Raw genomic sequence first — 23767 nt, forward strand, 5'->3', positions numbered from 1 at the left:
GGGTGTTTGGGGGGGGGGGGGGGAAACTAAATAAAGAAAGAGAAAAAAAATGTGATACCTCTGTTGACATAATCCATAAGTCTCATGCTGTGTTGGAGGAAAATTTGCACCTGGTACTTGATGACGAGAGGACGTCCCATCTACACTGTATGGTTAAGTTGTAGTCAATCTCAAAGGGACCCACTCCATGGTGCACATTATAGTGTAAACCCACTCTCAATTAAGAGGCACACTGACACCAAACTCAGCCATCTGGTGATTGGCTTCTTATTGGTGTTATAATGGTTGGCAATGTGGAAATGCAGTCTCTCAGGTTAGACTGGAGTCTGCCCTTGCCTTTTGCCAGGTATCTCCCAGGAAATAGCACACCTCTGTGGGGACTTGCATTGGCACCCTTCGAATGTTCTTATGGAATTGGATTTCATCGGCCAGAGCTCAGATTGGGACTGGGAATGAGTGTACTGGAATCACACCAGTGAGATCAGATTACTGCTGCAAATAACCCATTACAACATGGTACTTGGGATCCATCAAAGAGTGCTTGAGTGAAAGATTAGTCTGGAAGTGGCAAGCTGTAATTACGTCACATAAATGGTGTTCTGAACAACAGTTAATTTCCTACATTGCAACAGTGACTACGCTTCAAAAGTACTTCATTGGCTGTAAAGCGCGTTGGGACGTCCTGAGGTCATGAAAGGCGCTATATAAATGCAAGTCTTCCTTTCTCACCATTTTATGCCAAGAACGACGTAGCCACACGAGAGAGAAAATATATTTTTTTAAATCGAGGGGATTTTAACTCGTGTCCTTTCCCCCATTATGACCCTTGGCTTCTGTTTGAGATTTTAAATGTCAACTCAGTGAATTTCAGATTTGTGTTTGGACAATAAAACACGAAGAATCAGAATTGTAATTCTGCACCAAGTTGAAAGCTATTATATCACCCGTACCCCTTTGGTTCATTGAACGTTTCTGAGACCTTCGGAGGCTCTGAAGAATTCTACATTCTCAGTACCAAGGGGAGTATTTTGAACTGGGTTGCACTGAGATTCTTTAGCAGGAGGTGTGCTTAGGAGATGGAGTTGGACAAACTCCAGGTGGTTGAAAAATAAAAAATGAATTGGAGCAAATGGTAAACTGGCCTGCCGGGGTGTGGGGGAGGGGTTGGGGTGGGGGGACGGGGGGTGGTCAACAGTCTGAACTATGACAGTGATGTGACATCAACACCAATCCATTCCTGTCATTTGTTTTGCTTGCAATCAAGGAAAAGTCAAAAACTTGTGGTTTTACTGGTGCACTGCATTTAATAAAAAGTATTTAGGGGGACACATGTGTAAACTCACACATGGCACATTCAGATGCAATGGATGTTATTGTGCTGAAAAAGCAAAGAACAAGTTTGTCCAACAATTTCTCATGAGGACACTGCCCCGTCTCCCAGCATTGTTGAAGGAAACAGTGACTTGCCTGTAACTCTCTCGATACCTTTCTGAATGTTTGTGCAAAGTCTGATCTCAGCTGTGTAACTTTCCACTGGAGAGAACTGGACAAGGAACACGGGCCACGAAAGCTCTCTGCCAGCACCCAAACTGCTTCCAGGAGGAGACAGCGGTTCAGCAGCGAAAGGGAAACAAGCCATCAACAGCTTGTTCAGCGACCCACCTGAAGGCAGGCAAGGGTAGGCCCCCCACCAACAGGACCTCCAGCTAATTTGGGCAGGTCCGTCCTCTTCTCGTCAAGTGCAACACTCAGTGAATTGTTTCAGTCTCTGAACATGCATCTCTCGCAGCATCTGCACAGCCAAAGCAGCAACTCAGTGTCGTCTTGCAGCAAGCACCGTTTAAAGAAAGTCTCGACTGGCTTCACAAAATGTGCACCTGAAAGGAAACTCTTCAAAATATATTCAATAGGTCCATTTGGCAACCTGAAATCTATGTATAAAGCAGTCAAGATTGCGCAACCCAATAAGTTCAAAGGAATGGGGGACATGTTGTTTGTCCTCTGAAGGTGGGCTTCCTTCATGCATACTGACAGTTTCCATCCCTCCTTCCATTTGAACTGCACGTGCACAGAAATAATAGGTGAACTAACTTAATGTCGTAGTCGCAACGATAGGGTTGTAAAACAATTGAAGTCTGCTGATCATTCAATGGCAATTGTCCTGCATTGAGTCACCCAAGGTTCATTGGTTGGTCAATAGCAATGTCATCTTGGACTTGATGACTCTTCCCACAGGTGGAAGAACAGAACAAAGTGCCCTGCACAAGAGAGTGTGTCACGGGCTGTTGTGTCAGTTCAATTGCAGGAAGAGAAAGAATAAAATGTACAAAAAGGAGCGTGGGATGTCAAGGCAGTTGGTGATCAATCATAAATTCCTTCTACTCATTAAAGACGTAGACAGTCTCAATGCCTCAATGTGTGCGACACTTGTGAACTGAGGGGGTTGCCGCATTTAGTGATGTGACCACCGGTACAATATCGTGTGTTCAGGACCAGGTTGCATGAATTTTTGAGATTCGTGGGGAGTCATTTTCAAACTGGTGAGGAAGAGGACATGCATGCTCGCTGGGGCAGCTTGTCGAGACGACCATTTCCCTCTGGACAGGAAGGAAATCAACAGTGAGTTTAGCACAACTGTCCGCTTTTCAGATGGAGTGATGATTGTGAGCCTGTGGTGTTGGGCCGTTTGAAGTACCGGTTTTGGGCTGAGGTATCTGTCGCCTCTTTTGTCGGATGGCAGGGCGGGATCAAGTCCATTGTGGTGGCTCATGTGTCGCACACAGTGCAACTGCTGCTTCATTGCTGTACTGTTTCCAGCAAGGTCTTGATGCTGTCCACTGTGCGCAAAGGGAAGGGTGGGGGGTTTCACCCACGTTCACTGCTACACTTTGTGTGTCAAAAGGAACACCACCATCTCATCGAGTGTCCAATGAGACACTCCTCCAAGGTCGGACACTGAATTGTTGGCACCATCACATCACTGATAGTGTCTGCCTTGAGAAATAATTGCAATTTAATCTTTACAAAAAGAACAGAAAGTTGGTTTCATCCATCAGGGCAACCTTACCTTCGAAGCCAACATGGCTACATTTGAGGCCCAGTTGTTGGGATCTCCCTTGCACTGCCCGTGAGATCCCCCACCCCCACACCCACTCCCAGCCGTGGTGACTTAATCTCACTTTAATCAAACATCCTTTGAAATGAGCAATGCAAAAATATGGTGACATTAAGCTGTTACTGATGGCCAGTGGATGTGCTCCTCTGTGTTGTAATGCTCACCACCCTCCTCCCAACCCCCACTCCTTTCCCTTTCACGTGGGGCTATTGCCACTGTGTGTCGGTGTGGCTAAACTAAGTGGGTCACAGTACAAAGCCATTCCTGAACTCTGCGGTCGTCTGAACGGTGACACCATTTCAAACCAGTTGGAGAAGAATGCTCTAATCTGGTGTGTTTATTGAGTGTGTAATGAATGCCACACGGCACGCGATACTGCAAGCATACTACGCGTCCATTCGTTGCCTGAATACAGAGTGTGTGCCCGAATAACACGCCCAGCTTCACCTTTACACCGCATTCAAAAACCACATTGCTCAGCTTTAAAAACACACTGGGTGTCATTTTGACTTTGGACGATAGTACGAGACGGGCAATATGAGATCAGCCGCCCATTGTACATCTCTCCCGATTTTCATTTCCACCGAAGTCATCGGGAGGAATGTCCGATGCCCGGCTGGTCTGATATCGCCCATTTCGCACTATCGTCGACATGACCCCGACTGTTGTTTCCGTCGTTCACCTCCAGCTTCCAAGGCTGCCACTCCAGAACATTTGGACCCCAGTGTGAAATGAAACGCTGCAGCTTTTAAAACTCACACCTCAGCCCTCATTGAAGGCAGCTGCACACCTGTGCGTCAATAAGCAGACGAGAGAGCAAAGTATTCCGGAGAGGGAAGAGCGAGGAAACCTCCAACTGATTGGAGAAAAAAGAAGCAGAACCTGGTCGAGCAAAGTTCCTGGGAAGTTCAGCATTCATTCAGGCATTCAATGATGCTTGTGCAGTAAACCCTCATATTCATAATAATAATAAATGAGGATTTGAATTCAGTTTAAAAGAAATCTGGAAATAAAAAGCTGGCATCAGGAAAAGTGACCATGAAGCTGTCAGATTGTCGTAAAACCCCAACTGGTTTGGCCTACATGTAACTCCAGTCCCACACCAATGTGGTTGACTCTTCACTGTTCTCTGAAGTGGCCGGGTAAGTGACTCAGTTCAGGGTAACTGGGGATGGGCGATGGATGCTGGCCTTGCTGGCCCAGCAACACCCAGATCGCGAGAATGAATAATTTTTAAAAAACCCTTCCAGGACCGTGGTGGTTTATTAGCACCAATATAAAGCGCTGTGAACAGGGTTAAACCTTTTCAAGTTATTCTGGGAATAACGTGCAGTCGGCACCAGGTCATGTCTGCAGATCCCCTCAACCCTGCAACATGACAGGAAATCAGTTTGGACTAAGATAACTCAGGTGTGTTTTGAAAGGATTCCAGGCAGACTGAGCAGGCGCCATGGTTTTGAGTTCGGAAGCTTGCTTTGCTGCTGATGAGCAATCATTGAAAACCTTGATAACTGGGAATGATTCGACTCCAAGGGGTACAACAATCAAATGGGGGGGGGAAAAAAATGGGCTTTTGTTTTGAAAAGCAGACTTTTGGGGTTTAATGACATCTGGTTCAAGTGTTTGAGTTAAATGTCTTTCTGCGCTGTTTGAATGGAGTTGTTAACCCATTCATTCTGAAAGGTCAACAGCTGCACGAAAATAACATGCAGGAATTTTACACAAGGGCACCCAATCAGTGCATGAACAGAGGAAACCAAGCCTCCTCGCATTTGGTTTACAACTTTGAGGTTTCCAGAGAGTCTGCTCAAAAACCCACACTGTCTCGTCCAATACTGAGCAGACGGCAAACCTTAACTTCAAGGGTTCATAGAAACCAACAAGGTGGCACTTTACTGTTTTAATACAGAGAATATAGAAAGCGGCCCTCCGGTTAATTCATAATGTGGTGGGTCAATATTCAGACCAAACAGAAATTTTACACAAAATTCTTTTAAAAAAAAAGTGACAGAATTTAAAAGCTGCAAAGCGCAGTCAGTACTCAAAGGATTAGCGCTGATCTACTCTTAAAAAAAAAACAAGAAAGCACTGATGCAAACTAAAGTTGTCTTTTAGTCAGCTGCTCTGGTACCGACCCTGACAGCTGTTGAATATATTGCTGTGCATTGCTGTTTTTGCATAGTATTAAGTTAACCATAGACAGCAAAACAACTGTATTAAAAACTCCAAGACGCTAGTTCAAACCCAATTAAAAATGTGAGCGGTAAAAGCGACTGAATTTTTTTTTTTGATATTGCTGTTTGACGCAGCCCTCTTCCTGGGGTGTCTTCCTTCTTATTCCGTTGGAAGGGTGCCTCCCAGCTGTGTGTCAATAGTAATCATTCAGTCCCTTAGGCGGTACGATAGAGTACATGCTTTGGCAGTCAATCATGCTAATTGATAATAGTAACTCTCTTATAGAAATCATGCCTGTAGCCTAATGTAAAGTCTGTTTCTCTCACAGCCCCCAGTTCCTCTGCTTCTTCCTCTCAAGGCTGTGTTGTGAATACAGAACCCTGAAAAGGAAAGAAAAGGAATTAGTGGAGGGGATTAAGAAAAGATAAAGAAAGAAAAGATGATGAACACCACCCCCATGCTTTTAACGTAGCGTTTGACAGTAATATATGTCAAAGATCAGCAACTTCTCCTGTAGTTTGAAGCAGTTTTAACCTAATCAAAGGTTTTTAAATAAGCCTTTCAGTGAAAATATTCTCCTTCCCTTCCTCCCAGTTTTCCTCTTCTTTATTAAAGGCACTGGTTCTTGGACATCGGCCGCCCTTCAGTACCTCACCAAGGGATCATTCGTCATAAGAATGGGGAGGAGAGAAGGGAACACAACCCAATCTGAATCTTCCCAGCAGTGGTTACTGGACAATCAGCAGTGGGGACCCTGGCTGATTTCTCCCTCCCTATCGTTGGCAAACTGCAAACAACCATCTTGGCTGAGATCAGCTAACTTGACCCTGGGGCCTTGCTGGTATTTTTGGCTCACATACCCACCAAGCCATCAGGGAGAACTATAATTGTAATCCTTGTGAAGCCTGAGCCGAAGTGAATGGGATCTCCAGTTGGGTTGCGAGAACCAGGGGTTCTGGCGTTCTTGGGCTCTAACTAACAAGAGGAGTCCGACCTCGCGCTGATTTGGGGGAAACCACGTGCTCCTCCACCGTGATAGTGTAGTGGGGGGGGGTGAGGGGGGGCAGCATGACAGCTTCATGATTGTGGGTTTCAGTCTGAGCTCCGAGCATTCGATCACAAGGCTCTGGTGGGAAGAAGAGAATGCAACACAGGCAGTTCCATCGCTGAGACGAGCACCTTGTTACCGAGGATGGATTCGACAAAGCTTGCAAGCTCATCTTCCAAACCTTTTGGGGGTAAGTATGTGGGGGAGGGAATGGGGTTGTAATAGGGCATTGTGAAGTATCTTTAAACTCCACCCATAAGGAAGCAGTGACTGGAGGCTCAGAAAGTTAATGAGGACATAACTCTGACACCGGCGACTTTGGGAGTTCAGTCTTGCACATATGGACACGCACACCAAACGACACAACTTGCTGACATTCAGGGACTCATTTTCAGCATCAGTGCTTTTTTTGCATCTGATGTTTGTTTGAGAATTTTGAGGAGCTTCCCATTGAGAGGCTGGCAGGTTGCCCCTGGGATATTGGAGAAGGTGCTTACAATTGTATTGATAAATGCTTCTCACAAATATCACTTCAGGGAGAGGTATCAACTTCAGCTCTGATTCAAATACAATGTACCTGGAGCCTCAGAAGAACTCAACCCTTCATTAGCAATTTGTCGGACTTTTATCGAAAATATAGACTCATCAATTTTTTTTTTGCACTTGCAACAATTACAAAGAGTTCAGTGGCCTCCCCCTGAGACCTTTCAAACAGACCCATGAAGTTAATTTTCTCTGCTGCCAAACTGCATAGATCATGATGGCCAATGCAGCAAAACTCAGCAGAATTATATATTTGTCTTAGAATGCAGGCCAAACTGCAAGTGGTTACATTTCATTCGAACTTGCGTTCGGGGCAGCTGACTGATGCAAATTTATTTCTCTGAGACTTACAGAGAAATAGTTGTTCATATGAAACGGCAGAAAGACCCTGATACTTCGAAGAGCTCATAGCTCTGTTAGTAAAGGAAGGTGCAGTTGAGATACTGGCTGGGCTAAAAATTGATAAAAGAGGAGGTACTTGAAAGGCTCGCTGTACTTAAAGTAGATAAGTCATCCGGTCCGGATGGGATGCATCCTCGGTTGCTGAGGGAAGTAAGGGTGGAAATTGCGGAGGTACTGGCCATAATCTTCCAAACATCCGTATATACGGGGGTGGAGCCAGGGGACTGGAGAATTGCAAGTATTACACCCTTGTTCAAAAAAGGGTGTAAGGATAAACCCAGCAACTACAGGCCAGTCAGTTTAACCTCGGTGGTGGGGAAACTTTGAGAAACAATAATCCAGGACAGAATTAACAGTCATTTGGATGAGTGTGGATTGATTAGGGAAAGCCAGCACAGATTTGTTAAAGGCAAATCATGTTTAACTAACTTGATAGAGTTTTCTGATGAGTGAACAGAGGGTCGATGAGGGCAATGCAGTTGATGTGGTGTATATGGACTTTCAAAAGGCATTTGATAAAGTGCTGCATAATAGGCTTGTTATCAAGATTCAAGCCCATGGAATAAAGGCGGCAGCAGCAACATTGGTACAGAATTGGCTTCGTAACAGGAAACAGAGAGCAGTGGTGAACGGTTGTTTTTCGGACTGGAGAGAGGTGTACAGTGGTGTTCCCCAGGGGTCGGTACTAGGACCACTGCTTTTCTTGATATATATTAATGACTGGGTGTACAGGGCACAATTTCAAAATTTGCACATGACACATAACTTGGAAGTGTAGTGAACAGTGAGGAGGATAGTGGATATAGACAGACTGGTGGCATGGGTAGACACATGGCAGTTGAAATTTAATGCAGAAAAATGTGAAGTGATACATTTCGGTAGGAAGAATGAGGAGAGGCAATATAAACTTAAGGGCACAATTCTAAAAGGGATACAGGAACAGCAAGATTTGGGGGTATATGTGCACAAATTGAAGATGGCAGGGCAGGTTGAGAAAGCGGGATCCTGGGCTTTATAATTAGAGGCATAGAGTACAAAAGCAAGGGAGTCATGATGAGCCTTTATAGAACACTGGTTTGGCCACAGCTGGAGTATTGTGTCCAGTTCTGGGCATCGCACTTTAGGAAAGATGTGAAGACCTTAGAGAGCGTGCAGAAGAGATTTACTCGAATGATTCCAGGGATGAGGGACTTTAGTTATGTGGATAGACTGGAGAAGCTGGGGTTGTTCTCCTTGGAACAGAGACGGTTGTGAGGAGATTTGATAGAGGTATTCAAAATCATGAAGGGTCTAGACAGAGTAGACAGAGAGAAACTGTTCCCATCGACAGAAGGTTCAAGAACCAGAGGACATAGATTTCAGGTGATTGGCAAAAGCACCAAAGGTGACATGAGGAAAAGCTTTTTTACACAGCAAGTGGTTAGGATCTGGAATGCACTGCCCGAGGGCCTTCAAAAGGGAACTGATAAGTACTTGAAAGGAAAAAATTGCAAGGCTACGGGGATAGGGCAGGGGAGTGGGACTAGCTGGATTGATCTTGCAAAGAGCCGGCACAGACTCGATGGGATGAATGGCCTCCTTCCATGCTGTAACCTTTCTATGATTCTATGTAGAAGCATCGGAACAGAAGGAGGCCATTCAGTCCCTCGAGCCTGTTCTGCCATTCAATGAGATCATGGCTGATCTGTATCTTAATTCTATCCACCCGCCTTGGTTCCATAACCTTTAATCCCCTTGCCTAACGAAAATCTATCAATCTCAATTTTGAAATTTTCAATTGACCCCCAGCCTCAACAGCTTTTTTGGGGGAGAGAGTTCCAGATTTCCACTCCCCTTTGTGTGAAGGAGTGCCCCCTGACATCACCCCTGAACAGACTAGCTCTAATTTTAAGGTTATGCCCTCTTGTTCTGGACTCTCCCACCAGAGGAAATAGTTTCTCTCTATCTACCCTATCAAATCCTTTAATCATCTTGTACACCTCAATTAGATCACCCCTCAATCGTCATTACTCAAGGGAATACAAAACTAATCTATGCAATCTGCCCTCATAATTTAACCTTTTTAGCCCTGGTATCATTCTGTATTTATACACGTATCTCAATGTATAACTTCTTTTGGGTTACGGTTTTACACCCACCAACTGCTTTCTTGCACCTTAACTAAGAAGCCACTCTTCATGTGCAAACTTGGACAATGGGTATTGGCATGCTCTTTTACCATGGGAGGCATTGCAGTTGGATTGCAACCTGTCCTCTGCTCCTATCCACACGTGTACACTTTTCACTAGGAATCAATGGTCCAGGGATAAAGGGAACATTCTCTAATTGGCGGGCTGTGAGAAGAGGTGTTCCCCAGGGATCTGGACTGGGGCCTCAGCTTTTCACCATATGCATTAATGACTTGGATGAAGGAACAGAGAGTTGCAAACCCAAGTTTGCAGATGACACGAAGTTGTGTCGATAGTACAAAGGGACATAGATAGACTAAGTGAGTGGGCGAAACTGTGGCAAATGGAGTTCAATGTGGGGAAGGCTGAGGTCATCCACTTTGGATCCAAGAAAGACAGACTGGCATATTTTTTTTAAATGGTGAGAAACCAGGTGCTGTGGAGGAACAAAGGGATGTGTTTGTCCAGGTACACAAATCACTAAAAGATAGCGCACTGGGACAAAAATTAATCAAACATGCCAATGGAATGTTGGCCTTAATCTCAAGGTGGATGGAATGAAAAGGAGAGGAAGTGGTGCTTCATTGATATAGAACCTACGTCAGACCCCATCTGGATACTGCATTCAGTTTTGGGCACTGAACCTCAGGAAAGATATACAAGCCTTGGAGGGAGCACAGAGCAGATTTACCAGAATGATACCAGGGTGTAAAGGGTTAAATTATGAGGCCAGGTTCCATAAACTTGGCTTGTATTCCCTTGAGTTTGGTCGGTTGAGAGATGATCTAATCGAGGTGTTTAAAATGACAAAATGATTTGATTGGAGAACCTATTTCCTCAGGTGGGAGTTCAGAATAAGAGGACACAATATTCGAGCCAGGCCATTTCGGAGTGAAATCAGGGAGCACTTTTCGTGCAAAGGGTGGTGGAACCCATAACTTGCTCCCTTAAATGGTTGTGGATGCTGGGTCAATTGAAATTTAAGACTGAGATTTTTATTGGGTAAGGGCATCAAAGGATATGGAGCAAAGGTCGAGAAATACAGTACAGATCATCCACAAACTAACTGAATGACGGAACAGGTTTGAGGGGCTGAATGGCGTACTCCAGTTCCAATGTACAATTCTGTAACAGCTCGGAAAGTGTCCATTTGTCCAAACATCTTGTCTTAAATCCAACTGCAAATAATGATGGTGGCTGGTGAGGGGTGACTGCAGGTTAAAGTGGGCCACACCTCTGGAGCACAGCTGGATACTCGACTATGATATTACAGAGGTGGTGAAGTCTCCTCTACGGTCCTTTCAACACTGAGGCTGGGGACCTGTCCAGTCCAGACTTGAGGAAGGTCTCTTTTACCCCCATACCCCACCTGCAGTGAAGTAAGTACATTTGGTTGGTCTTACTCTGCACAGGAGAGATTATTCTGAGTGAGATTATTGTACAATGGCCACATTTTGGGTCAAATTCCTGTTTCAATTATTTTAAGAGACTTTAACCCATTAAAACAATGGACAAAGGAATCTGATACCAACACAGCAGAGCTCAGCTCAATTTCCAGGTTTGTCTTTTTAAAAAAAAATCGGACATAAGTAAACAGCAGAAAATTTCCAATACTGACACCTGGATTTTTTTCATTTACCCAACATAAAATGCTCAGTTTAAAATTTCTCTTGGCTTTGAACCTGATTTGATCTAATTGTGACTAATTTCTCTATGAATCTCCTTCAGTCACATGCTAGCCATTTCTCCCACTGATTTGTTAAGCTGATCTGGTGTCAAATTACTGGGAATTTCTTCCTGAGGTTGAACCTGATCTCCAGATCATATAGCTAGACGTGGATAGATCAGTAACAGACGTCACACTGAGGAGTAGCGACAGGGTCAATGATACTGTACCTGAGCACCACCTGACATTGAGCATACACCATCATACAGAGAAAATACAAGACTTAAAGACATGACTCTTGGAAGCATAAGAGAACAGAAGATGGAAAGGAAAGAGAGACAGGCATGAAGATTTGAGAAAAGTTATATCCACTCTCTGTTACACTCCCACTCTCAGTATAAGGCTTGCAGTTAGAACTCTCTCTCTGTTACACCCCCACCCTCAGTGTAAGGCTCTCAGTTATAACACTCTCTCTGTTACACCTCACTCTCAGTATAAGGCTCTCAGATATAACACTCTCTCTGTGACACCCCCACTCTCAGTGTAAGGCTCTCAGTTGTAACACTCTCTCTGTGACACCCTCACTCTCAGTGTAAGGCTCTCAGTTATAACACTCTCTCTGTTACACCCTCACTCTCAGTGTAAGGCTCTCAGATATAACACTCTCTCTGTTACACCCTCACTCTCAGTGTAAGGCTCTCAGTTATAACACTCTCTCTGTCACACCCTCACTCTCAATGTAAATCTCTCAGATATAACACTCTCCCTGTTACACCCTCATTCTCAGTGTAAATCTCTCAGTTATAACACTCTCTGTGTTACACCCTCACTCTCAGTGTAAGGCTCTCAGTTATAACACTCTCTCTGTCACACCCTCACTCTCAATGTAAATCTCTCAGATATAACACTCTCTCTGTTACACCCCATTCTCAGTGTAAGGCTCTCAGTTATAACACTCTCTCTGTTACACACTCACCCTCAGTTTTAGGCTCAGATATAACACTCTCTCTGTTACACCCTCACTCTTAGTGTAAGGGTCCCAGTAATAACACTCCCTCTGTTACACATCCCACTCTCAGTGTAAGGCTCTCAGTTATAACACTCTCTGTGTTACACCCTCACTCTCAGTGTAAGGCTCTCAGTTATAACACTCCCTCTGTTACACATCCCACTCTCAGTGTAAGGCTCTCAGTTATAACACTCTCTCTGTTACACACTCACCCTCAGTTTTAGGCTCAGGTATAACACTCTCTCTGTTACACCCTCACTCTTAGTGTAAGGCTCTCAGTTATAACACTCTGTTACACCCTCACTCTCAGTATAAGGCTCTCAGTTATAACACTCTCTCTGTTCCACTCACCCTCAGTTTTAGGCTCAGATATAACACTCTCTCTGTTACACCCTCACTCTTAGTGTAAGGCTCTCAGATATAACACTCTCTGTTACACCCTCACTCTCAGTATAAGGCTCTCAGTTATAACACTCTCTCTGTTACACACTCACCCTCAGTTTTAGGCTCAGATATAACACTCTCTCTGTTACACCCTCACTCTTAGTGTAAGGGTCCCAGTTATAACACACTTGACACATCCCACTCAATGGAACAGTCTGTGCAGAACTCTTGAGGAAATATCTGAACCCACAAATTGTTATACCAAACGACATATCCTGAAACTTTCAGGGGTTGCATCAAATATTTCCAGGGACCAACACTGTTAATAAACTGTACACAGAATGGATCAGTGGTGCATTAGACTGCTCCATTTGATTAAACAGAAAATGACAGCAACATTCTAATTTTATACAGATGTACCATACATGTACAGAAATAAACTTTGGCAGAGCTTGAAGGAAATGTCAAAGGGCAAAAGCCAGAGGTGACTTTTAAGAGAATGAATTTTTCCCATTCAACTTTACTGTTTTAACAAAGGCACCTTGCAGCCCTCTGGATCTGTGATTTCACAAATACATGAGCTTCTCCCCTTGTAGACGCTGTGCAAATACAGCGTTCCAGCAAGTGTTTGAAATAATGTTTGTGTTCGGGAGCCTTCCATATGAGATGGTACACAGAGACCATCTCATGTGGGTTCTTTTAAAACAGGAGAAGAAAGCATCATGAGTTACAGGAGAGAATGTACTGCACAAGAGAGTTGCAGGAATTTTGTTCTGTGACGACATGTTCAACCCCTGTATCTTTATGGGAGTAACGAACTTCTATTTTTGGCTACACAAAAGAATTAAACGAGATATCAGGGGGGCAGGAATCTCTAAGGTTTCTTAGAATTCCAGTTACACTCAAGTTACCTTTCTGTAATCATCCCTAAATCATTGCTTTGGCGTATTCGCGTGCCGGCTGATTCTCTTCACAATCTGTGCGCCCATTCGACCGTGAGTCCACTCATTGTAAAAGGCACTATCCCTCTCTCCCAGCTGAGTGTGAGACAGTGGAGACAACAGTGTCTGACAGCACAGAAACACAGTCACAGAGAATGAATGGGAAGAGAGAGTAAATCACAATGGGTAAGACAGACAGAATGAAGGAAAGAGAAAAATGAATCTAAACACACACGCACAGCAGTGCACACACACTGCAGTGTACATATGTACACACGTTGCAGTATACAGATCCATACACCCAGCAATATACATACACACACACAGCAATTTTCATACACATACACAGCAATATTCATGCACACACAGTGGTGAATGCACGCAGAGCAGCATACATACATACACAGCAGTATACACACACTGCAGTATAACACACACACATACACACAGCAGAATACATATACACAGCAGTATACAGATATACACACACACAGCAGTATACAGATTCATACACACAGCAGTTTACATACACTCACATCGGTGTATACGCACACACACACACACACACACAGCAGTATACATACACACAGAGCAGTATACACACACATATACACATGCACACAACCTGTCATCCCAAATCCAACAAAAACATGCCATCTTTTGGTGATACTGTAGTGGATGGTTCTGAATTGGTTATTTACAATGCACATGTGAGAAATTGTCTCAGACCCAGTTACGATGATAAGGATGAGCAGATTTTTAAAAATACCCATAAAAACCAGGCAAGATAGCATATTCTGTTCATGCACCCTGTCTGTGTCTGTCACAATGTCAGAATAACTGTTCAGCTCAGTTTTGAGACCCTTGTTGGGGTTCATCTGAGACAAATGTATTATTGGTCTTATATCTGTGTGACCTGGACACGCCAACCAGCTGTGGGACGGCCATTTAGCAATCACTTAACTGGTACCAATCATCCCTGAACTTTAAGTATCGGCAATACAGAGGCCAGACCAGAGGCTTGAAAACCTCAATCCCAGTTAAGTATACAGAGTGCAGAGTCAAAGACAGACACACAAATTATTCTCAAGCATCTCTGCACCAGGCTACTCATGGTTGGCGCACTCACCATCTCTCCTGGTTGCGTTATGCTAACCTGGGGGAAGATTCATTAGCAAGACTTGTTGGGATATGGTCTGTTTTGATCATCATATTGAATTCATTACCAGCACACGGGAATTGCATCAGCACGGAGCTGCAGAGAATTCCCGCGACTGGCTTCCTCACTGGCAGCTCTCCTTCACTGAACCCAACCGCTGGCCAGTCGTTTTGACTGTTCTCCCTGCAAATTCAGAATCGATCCGGGTTTCTGAGTTATTCCCTTCAAGGGGATGAAAGATTGGAGCTGAGAGGAACGGGAGATGTGAAACGGTAGTCTCTATGAAAAAACTGACAATGCTGTTTCGATGCACATATATTTCCCCTCAGATTTCCTCCCTCCCGCTTTGAATTCAGCTCTTCTGAACTTAATCTTGTGCAATTAAGCAACCAGTGTTGCTGCTCTCAACTATCTGAATGTCCGGCAGCACCTGTAATATACACACTGAACATATTGAGAAGAGTTCATTGAAACTAGTCTGTTTGACATGCTCCATTTTACACAATAATCACAATTTACTTGGTGGATATTAAGAAGGATCGGTGTGATATTTGGTGGACGTTTACATTTGTTTTTTGTGAAGCTTGCACAGTAGTAGGTGGGAATCCCATATTCTGGTGCTATGTCTACCACCTCCTCTTAGGTGGCCTGCTCCAGTATGTAGACTGCTGGAGCCAAAAGGCATCAAAGGTGCCCAGCACATCTCTGGATCATCACTTCAAAAGGGATGGGAACACAATGTCACACCACCACCATAGAAGCATTCAACAGTGTTGGGAACTCACTGCTACCAACTCAAAAGACCTGGGAGAGTGCAGGTTTTTTGAAAACAATGCATCACACCAATAAACATGGGTGAATTCTGGTGTGAACCCACATATCGTTTTGGGGTTCATTAGCACGAGGTGCCTCCAGTTTTGTTAGTACTTCCCCGCCCGTGGTCCGTATGTTGAAGACAGCCTTACCTTGCTGTTTGTGGTGTCTCTCGTTAATGTGCTGTACTTTGTGAAGTGGTCTGCCTCACTTTCTAACCCTGATGGCCCTTGGTATAACACCTCCACCGTCTCTCCCTTCCCTTCAGCGGGGGTGATTCTTCGAACAACCTTTCGAACAATCTACAAAAAAGAAAAGGTACAACATGATCACTTATACTCGTAGATTAACTTCCCAACTATATATTTTGACCATAAACAAAAAACAGAATCTGTTCATACATTTGTGAATGAATTCCCTGGGCACAGGTTTCACCAGGATCTGCTCCCCAGACCTGTGCTAATGCACCATTGTGGCCAGGGGCTCAGGAGTGTCCAAATGTGATGTATTGGGGTAGAAATTATCTTGGCCGATTCTCCCGCAATTGCTGCCTTTCCCCACCCAATGTGAAAGGGCAGAAGGGACACGGTTTGGTTCAGTCTCCGGCGGGGAGGGGGTGGGGGGGGTCATTTTGACTTTGGGTGACAGTGTAAAACGGCCGATATTGGATCATACATCTCTCCCGATTTTCATGGAAGTCAAAATTACCCTCCAGGTCCCACCAACAGATGCTGACAGGGTTCCCGAACCAGTTAGTTTTCCCTTCCAGAGAAGACCCTGCTGAAAAAAGCAAACTGCTCGATATGGGAAGGCTGAATTTAACAGCAGTCAACACCACAATTCCAAACCCCATATCAACAGGCTCGGTTGTGATGTGACCCACAGGCCACCACTTCAGAGGAAGCTTCAGGCTGATGTCCACGGTGTCCTTTCACAATTCGATCAATTAAAGGGTCATTGTCACCCATTAAGTTTTCTCTTTATTTTCGATGCAGTGACATCATTCCTATTGTGTGACACAAATACTTCTGTGTTGCAGAAACATATTTGTCTGTGATGCTTGGCTTTTCTGGGTGCTTTCCATTCCCCATATAGCGTGATACCCCTTTAATACATGAAAGTCATGCCCTACAGAATATTCAACATTTTCATTACTTTCTTAGTGACGATGTTGCCATCTTCATCCGTAAACTGCTCTTCTGTCACCGATTCTCCCGGAATGTTCTTTGCTTCTTCGCCCTGTGCGTTGGAACGAAAGAAAAGTCAGTGAGACGTTAATCCCAAACTGTGCACCTCGCCCGCACGTCCGCCCAGGAGTCTGTCCATCGTAGCACAAGACAACAGCCCGCTATAGGTTAAAGGTCAAAACAACAGAGCTTTGGCACTCGTTCACCATCAAACGCTTGTAATGCAATTCCCAATCTGGTTCCTGTGACCCTCTCGTACACGCACAACTTGCCAAATTGTGTGTGTTACTGAAACACTGTCCCTACTTGCAGAAATTCAACACTGAACGACAGGTCCCTATCTTGTTTTAATCCAGTGCTAATTGTAGAGGGGTGTCTGGAGTGCACTGTACGTTCATCAGAGATGCTGACAAGGATACAAGACAACTTGCGTTATGATATAACAGCTACGAGATGGTAAAATTGGGCATTATCTGAAGAGTATGCAGCAAATGGCTGTGCAATGTGAATGGTGCAAATTCGAACACTTGGCCCAGCTGCAGATTAATCCAAATCCAACCTAATCTCTCTCCCCTCATTGCTTTCTCTTGTATTGCACATTGGAAAAGCATACCAAATACATCATAGTGCCATCAGTCTGGGGGGAGATGGCAGAACGACTGATATCATTATTTTCAATACTCTCAGGTACCTGCCTGATTGATGAATTCACTGTTGAAATTCTACAATGTGATTAATTAAGCAATACTTAATTCATCTTCATACAATCCACCAATTTTAACAGTTGTGTTGTTTCTGCAGCAAACCAAAAATACATCACTATTTATTTTACAACATAAAATTTAGCAATATGGAATTCTAATTCTGAGTTTTAAACTGTCAGCTGGAATCATTTCCTTTATGGTTACTATTTATATCCAGTGCATAGAAATGCACAATTCCAAATAATTTTCACTCATAGTCAACCTATCAGAGAACCATCGAAGTTTACAGTACAAATAGAGGCCATTCAGCCCTTTGTGTCTGAGCTAAAACATTCCAAAACTAAGCACACTCCCCCCTGCTCTCTTTCTACATCTCTGCAGTGTTCACAGTCATTTCTTTATCTTCTCTACTTTATCCCAGGTTTGAGAGGGGACAATCCCAGCGTTCATTTACAGCACAAGCTTAGCATTGCCGGAAAGCGGTTTTGTCTTTGCCGCAATTCTAACCGTGTGTCATGTAAATCAAGTGTTAAGGCCCAAAATAGACTCCAGAGTGAAGTGGAGTGAGAGTCCTTTCTCCAAGGAGTCTTATTCCAGTTGTGGGCTCAGCCGCTGACACTGAATTCAAGCTGCACCGCCACAATAACTGCACCGACACTATAGCTACAGTGTAACTGTACCCTAAAGGAGCTCGGCTGGTTGAGGAGTTTTATCTCATTAAGTAAGGGAATGTTCACGAGCTCTTTCTGGAAGGTTCATCCGTGGCCCTTTACCAAGACATTTCCTACTCAGATGATGTTAACAACTGTGAGGGTAATTCTTGAGCAGCATCGTGTGGATTCCAGGCATCAGTGGCTCTAAGCCAGCACTTTCACATTAAAGACAGGAGTCCATTGATCATCCTTCCTCATCGGGTCTCGCTTCCACTTGGGATTTTCTCTTAGCAACATGGCTGAGTTATGATCTGGGACCATCACCATGTGATGCTGTTCGCTGCAGTTCCAAAGGACTTTAACACCATGTTGGCTTCAGTTGCCAAAGCAGATTCAATATTTGCATTTTTGTGTCAAATGTTGTCTTGCAATATCCCTGAGAGTAAGAACAAGAAGGCTCTCGGCTCATGGCCAATGATGCTCTGCAATCAGCAGTTTTTTCTCATGGGAATCACTTACTTTCCAATTCGTGCAGCCATCTGAAAACTGCGATCAGGAACTCGTCTGGATAAATCATGGTTACAAAGCTGCACCCAACTATGACAGGAGGAAGCCTCCGAAAGCTTGTGATTTCAAATAAAACTGTTGGACTATAACCTGGTGTTGTTAGACTTCAACTATTACAGGAGGAGGGGAGGGAGAAGGGAGGTGCCCTGAGTGTCCCCTGTGCAAGAAACCCCTCACTTTAGATGATAACGACTCACCAGATGGGTCCATCTCATAAAGTGTTTGCAGCTGGGATGTGAGGTGATGACAGTGGCTGTTTTACCATGTGTGATGTGAGGATCCAGCCTGGGTATTTAGGCAATGTGGGATGCAAAGTTTTAAAAAAGCAATGGGTGGGACTTGTTGTCATTAAAGAGTGTGGGTGTACCAATGAAGGAAAAATATTTCTCTGGACCAGAACGAACATTAATGCACTGCAGTTATAATGCAGTCTGTCTGAGGAGAGCATAACATCATAGGTGGAGTCCGCCAATCAACACACCAGGAGGTCTCTGTTGCCATGGTCACACTGAAGGGAGTAATCATTGACACCATGTTATCTGCTCAGAGCGTCTTGCGAACCACAATTAAACTACAGCATAAAGCCAGCGTGCAGTTGCCATGGTTACACCAAGAGGCGTGACTGTTGACACCATGTTACCTGCTCATAGCGTCTTGCGAATCACAATTAAACCAGAGCTCATGGGCCGCGTGCAGTTAATCTGAATTTTAAAGACCGTGACCCAACAGCCATGTTACAGCACCAGGAGAGTGGCTCTCAGGTCTCGACCTGCTGTCTCAGTTTCTCCTTGCTGTGTGCTGCCAGTCCCAATACGGGTTTGTTGCAAATCCCATCGGGACATCGGTCCGGACTTCACACTTCCTTCAGCAGGAGTCATCAGGGTTTACAAGAACTCTCATGTCTGGGGTCCTGTGAAGTGCAGTGTGCCTTCGCCAGTGAAACGACTACTTGGGTCCTGCCAACTGCATACTGCCAGTGTAAGCAGCCATCTCCCACACGCACAAAATCATCCATTAACCAGTCCACCATACCCTCCAAACCACCCATTTCTATTAGTGCTTAGCCATGCCAATTCTAATTAGCTACTGTCTATACAGGGGAGGGCTTTGCCAGCTGACGCCTGCGGACCTGCTCTTTCACTTACAGTGAAGTCATGCAGTACAACTCATAAAAGGCAAGCTATATAAAGACCAGGTTCCATCAGCACAATTCACGACCATACTCAGTGCAGGCGTACAAAGTAAAAGTGCAGCCACTCGTCTCCTCGCACTGATTAAGCAGAGCACACTCCCAAACCTGCCCAGGCCAAGGACAAGGGCAGCCACTGCAACCCAGGCACTACCTTGACGATGAGCCTCCGGCGAATGACCCTGGTGGTGACAATCTCCTCATCGTCGGAGCTGATCTCGCTCTCTCCCAGCTCCTTGTCCAGCTCCTGGTGGATGTATTTCAGCACAAATTGCAAGGTGTTCGACACAATTTGAAAGACATTCTGACAGCTGACAAGGAAAAACCCAAGCAGCACCAGGCCGATGAGGAACTCACTGAGCAACGTGAGCATTGTCCCGCTGCATGGCGACTGAAATCAGAGGCAGGTCGGCTGCAACTACATGGGATAATTTTAGGTGCTTGTTACCAACAGCCCTTTTGGCTCGGAGCTTCACCCTCGATGCTTAATCCCTGTCAGCACATGGGAAATGTTCCCAGGACATTTGATCCCTGGGAGCAACTGTTGCACAGCCGTCAGTCTAAATTACAGAAAGAAGCCCTTCAGATAATACAGGGAATGCTCAGTTTGAATATCAATACTGTGTGTCAGAAAGACTGATCTATATAAAAAAAAGATAGCAAATATCGGAACCTCACACCAGGTCAGTGAGCAGCTGAAAGACAAAGTGAAGTTAACATTTTGTACAGGATCCCTTGTCAGGACCAGAAATTGTCTCCACCCAAAATGTGAACCCTGCTTTGCTCTTTTCGATGCTGACCGACTCGCCACGAAGATCCAGCACTGTTCTGTTTTTTTTTATTTCAGATTTATGGTGTTTGCACTTTCCTGTTTTGCTTCTAAACATGGTTATTGCACACTAATCTGCTGTTATTAATTGGAAAATTGATATTATTATATAACCTGTTACATGCAGCCATTAAGCGCGATGCAGTCACAACTTCAAATACAGACCTCCCGTTGTACAAACATTCCCTGGACTTTGCTTCCTTATTGTATTTACACAGATCGAGTACCCCAACCCCTCTTCAAAAAAATTATAGATATCAATGTATGAATGCTAAATGTCTTCACCTAAGAAAAAAAAAGACTTGCATTTATACAGCCTATCACATCTCTCAGAAATATCTCATGTAACTTTCCCATATCACAAATTACTTTGAAATGCAGTCCATGTTGTTATGGAGACAAAGGCAGCGGACAATTTGTGCACAGCAAGATCCCACAAACATAAAAGACAAGAATGATGAATTAACCTGTTTTTGGTGGTGCTTTGAAGGAGGAATGCTGCTTAAAGTCTTTGTTAAAATAGTGGACAAAGCCACATGAAGATGTGATATGCTAATATTGCACCCAATCATTTCTCATTTCTTACGCTTTATCTCCATTGCTGGATGAAGACTTGAATTTTTTTTTTGTTGGCGGGATGTGGCGTCACTGGCGAGGCCAGCATTTATTGCCCATCCCTAATTGCCCTTGAGAAGGTGGTGGTGAGCCGCCTTCTTGAACCGCTGCAGTCCGTGTGGTGACGGTTCTCCCACAGTGCTGTTAGGAAGGGAGTTCCAGGATTTTGACCCAGCGACGATGAAGGAACGGCGATATATTTCCAAGTCGGGATGGTGTGTGACTTGGAGGGGAACGTGCAGGTGGTGTTGTTCCCATGTGCCTGCTGCCCTTGTCCTTCTAGGTGGTAGAGGTCGCGCGTTTGGGAGGTGCTGTCGAAGAAGCCTTGGCGAGTTGCTGCAGTGCATCCTGTGGATGGTGCACACTGCAGCCACATTGTGCCGGTGGTGAAGGGAGTGAACGTTTAGGGTGGTGGATGGGGTGCCAATCAAGCGGGCTGCTTTGTCCTGGATGGTGTCAAGCTCCTCGAGTGTTGATGGAGCTGCACTCATCCAGGCAAGTGGAGAGTATTCCATCACACTCCAGACTTGTGCCTTGTAGATGGTGAAAAGGCTTTGGGGAGTCAGGAGGTGAGTCACTCGCCGCAGAATACCCAGCCTCTGACCTGCTCTTGTAGCCACAGTATTTATATGGCTGGTCCAGTTAAGTTTCTGGTCAATGGTGACCCCCAGGATGTTGATGGTAGGGGATTCGGCGATGGTAATGCCGTTGAATGTCAAGGGGAGGTGGTTAGACTCTCTCTTGTTGGAGATGGTCATTGCCTGACACTTGTCTGGTGCGAATGTTACTTGCCACTTATCAGCCCAGGCCTGGATGTTGTCCAGGTCTTGCTGCATGTCGGCACGGACTGCTTCATTATCTGAGGGGTTGCGAATGGAACTGAACACTGTACAATCATTAGTCAATGTGGCAAAGCAGTCATTTTAATGGATACTATAAGTTGAATGGCAGTGAACTTTCTCAATCACCCTCTCACTCTGTGATTGCACATCCTTGGTGTGATCCTTGTATTACTTTCACATCATGTCACCTTTACTGCACTGAGTTCAGCCATCAAACTGTGAGATCTGATTGACAGTGTTCACAGTGACTGAATCAAATTCCATGTTAATTACATAGGGTTCTGGAATTTGTCCTGGTATTTTGGGATCTCAGTCTGGAATTTCATCCATTTATAATTAGGGAAGCTAGTTTCAGGTGACTGAATAAACCAAATTCTGTTTTTATTATTTGGGATTCCAGGATTTTATCCGATCTTTTGGGTATTCCATGTTCCCATCATTCAGTCTATTTCTCTGTGAAGACCTCGAATCATTGATTTTGGGACCTTAAAACTTGCTCCCAACCATCTGTTATTCCCATAGATATGTTGTACACACGTGCACAGCCTCATTATATATAACTACACACTAGCAGGTCTCCTGTGGCATTGATCATTGTCAGTGGGAGGATACACTGTTTTACAACAAGCAGAATGTTATTGTGATGGGGAAAGTGTTACAGGGAGTAACACTTGCAGGAAGTGCATGCTCTACACAAGTCTCATTAATATATTACTGACCAATGTCCCGTGACGTTGCACAAAGGGAATCAAGATCAAGTGCAGTCTTCAGGTGCAGCAGGGTTAGAGGGTGGGGAAAAGATTGGACCAAGGACGGATGGCGTAATTCAGTCCCCATTCAGTGGCGTTTACTGCACTGTGCCACACACAGCGATAGAGAAACTACACCTGCAGTTAATCAACTGCCAGTTTCCCAATTTAAGTTGTGCCATTTGGTCGAGACCTGGATCCAAGGGTGAATGAGCACTGGAACATTCTCCAATTTCCCCTCTGTCGGTGGACAAGTCTCCTATCTTTGTTTTGAACTTTTAATAAGACTGGGAAGTGACCATGGGTGTTGTGACAGTCAAGATATAGTGGGTTGATACTACAATTCCCCTAAAACACCAATGTGTGTTCGGTGCAGTTTTTCAGGGCGAGCCGGGCTGCTGCCATCATGTGCAGAGTGAAGCCAAAAGCAGCAATGAACGGGGAAAGAACACTCTGCATTTCAAGTTCAATTTATCAGAGTTGGATTGAACTAATCCGAGGATCCCGTGCCTGGGTCTTGGTTCCCTTCTCCCAGTTGTATATTTTTAAATTGTGCCAATGTCTTTTGCTGAGAGCTTGGCGGTCCCAAATATCCCTGATTTTCCCGAATTCCTCAAAGCTGTGAAGGCGTGTCCTGAACATGAAGCGTTTGCACAGGAAAGGTAGGAAGAACTCCCTGTGTGCGTGGTTCTGAAAGTTGGGTGCAACTGGATTTTAAGCCGGGTTCTGCTTCAGACTTCATGTACAGTGGACCTCACCATTTACAGTGCTGTCTACAGACCAAAGGTCCACATATAGTTGTTCCTAATTTATCACATTTATAAATGGGTAAAGATTTTTTGTACCAAAATATCCCTAAGCTATATAAATCTCTGTGCGCTATCAATCACAGTGTTAATCAGTGGAACCCCATACGGCTAAAAATATATTCATCAATCTCACTGGAAAAAATTAATGCATCCAGCTCGCCATTTGAGTTAGATACCACCCGAGGAATCCTAAGCACCAT

The 23767-nt window shown here is 44.6% G+C and overlaps 1 protein-coding gene across 19 annotated transcripts in view; it reads right to left on the reverse strand.

Annotated features, from left to right (window-relative positions):
• Window positions 1-3437: 3437 nt before the first annotated feature.
• LOC137335801 (ankyrin-1-like) overlaps window positions 3438-23767 on the reverse strand; it is a 233740-nt gene continuing 213410 nt past the window's right edge. For 18 of the 19 annotated variants that reach the window (XM_068001226.1, XM_068001235.1, XM_068001234.1 and 15 more), the window contains 4 exons: window positions 19878-19970; window positions 16579-16662; window positions 15576-15725; window positions 3438-5670 (listed from right to left, as the gene is read on the reverse strand). In XM_068001226.1, the coding sequence (XP_067857327.1) occupies window positions 5644-5670; window positions 15576-15725; window positions 16579-16662; window positions 19878-19970 (354 nt within the window). In that variant the 3' untranslated portion in view covers window positions 3438-5643. The remainder of the gene's footprint in view (window positions 5671-15575; window positions 15726-16578; window positions 16663-19877; window positions 19971-23767) is intronic. The other variant, XM_068001229.1, reaches the window with a different exon arrangement.

Source organism: Heptranchias perlo, chromosome 20, assembly GCF_035084215.1.
Source record: "Heptranchias perlo isolate sHepPer1 chromosome 20, sHepPer1.hap1, whole genome shotgun sequence".
Taxonomy (NCBI): domain Eukaryota; kingdom Metazoa; phylum Chordata; class Chondrichthyes; order Hexanchiformes; family Hexanchidae; genus Heptranchias; species Heptranchias perlo.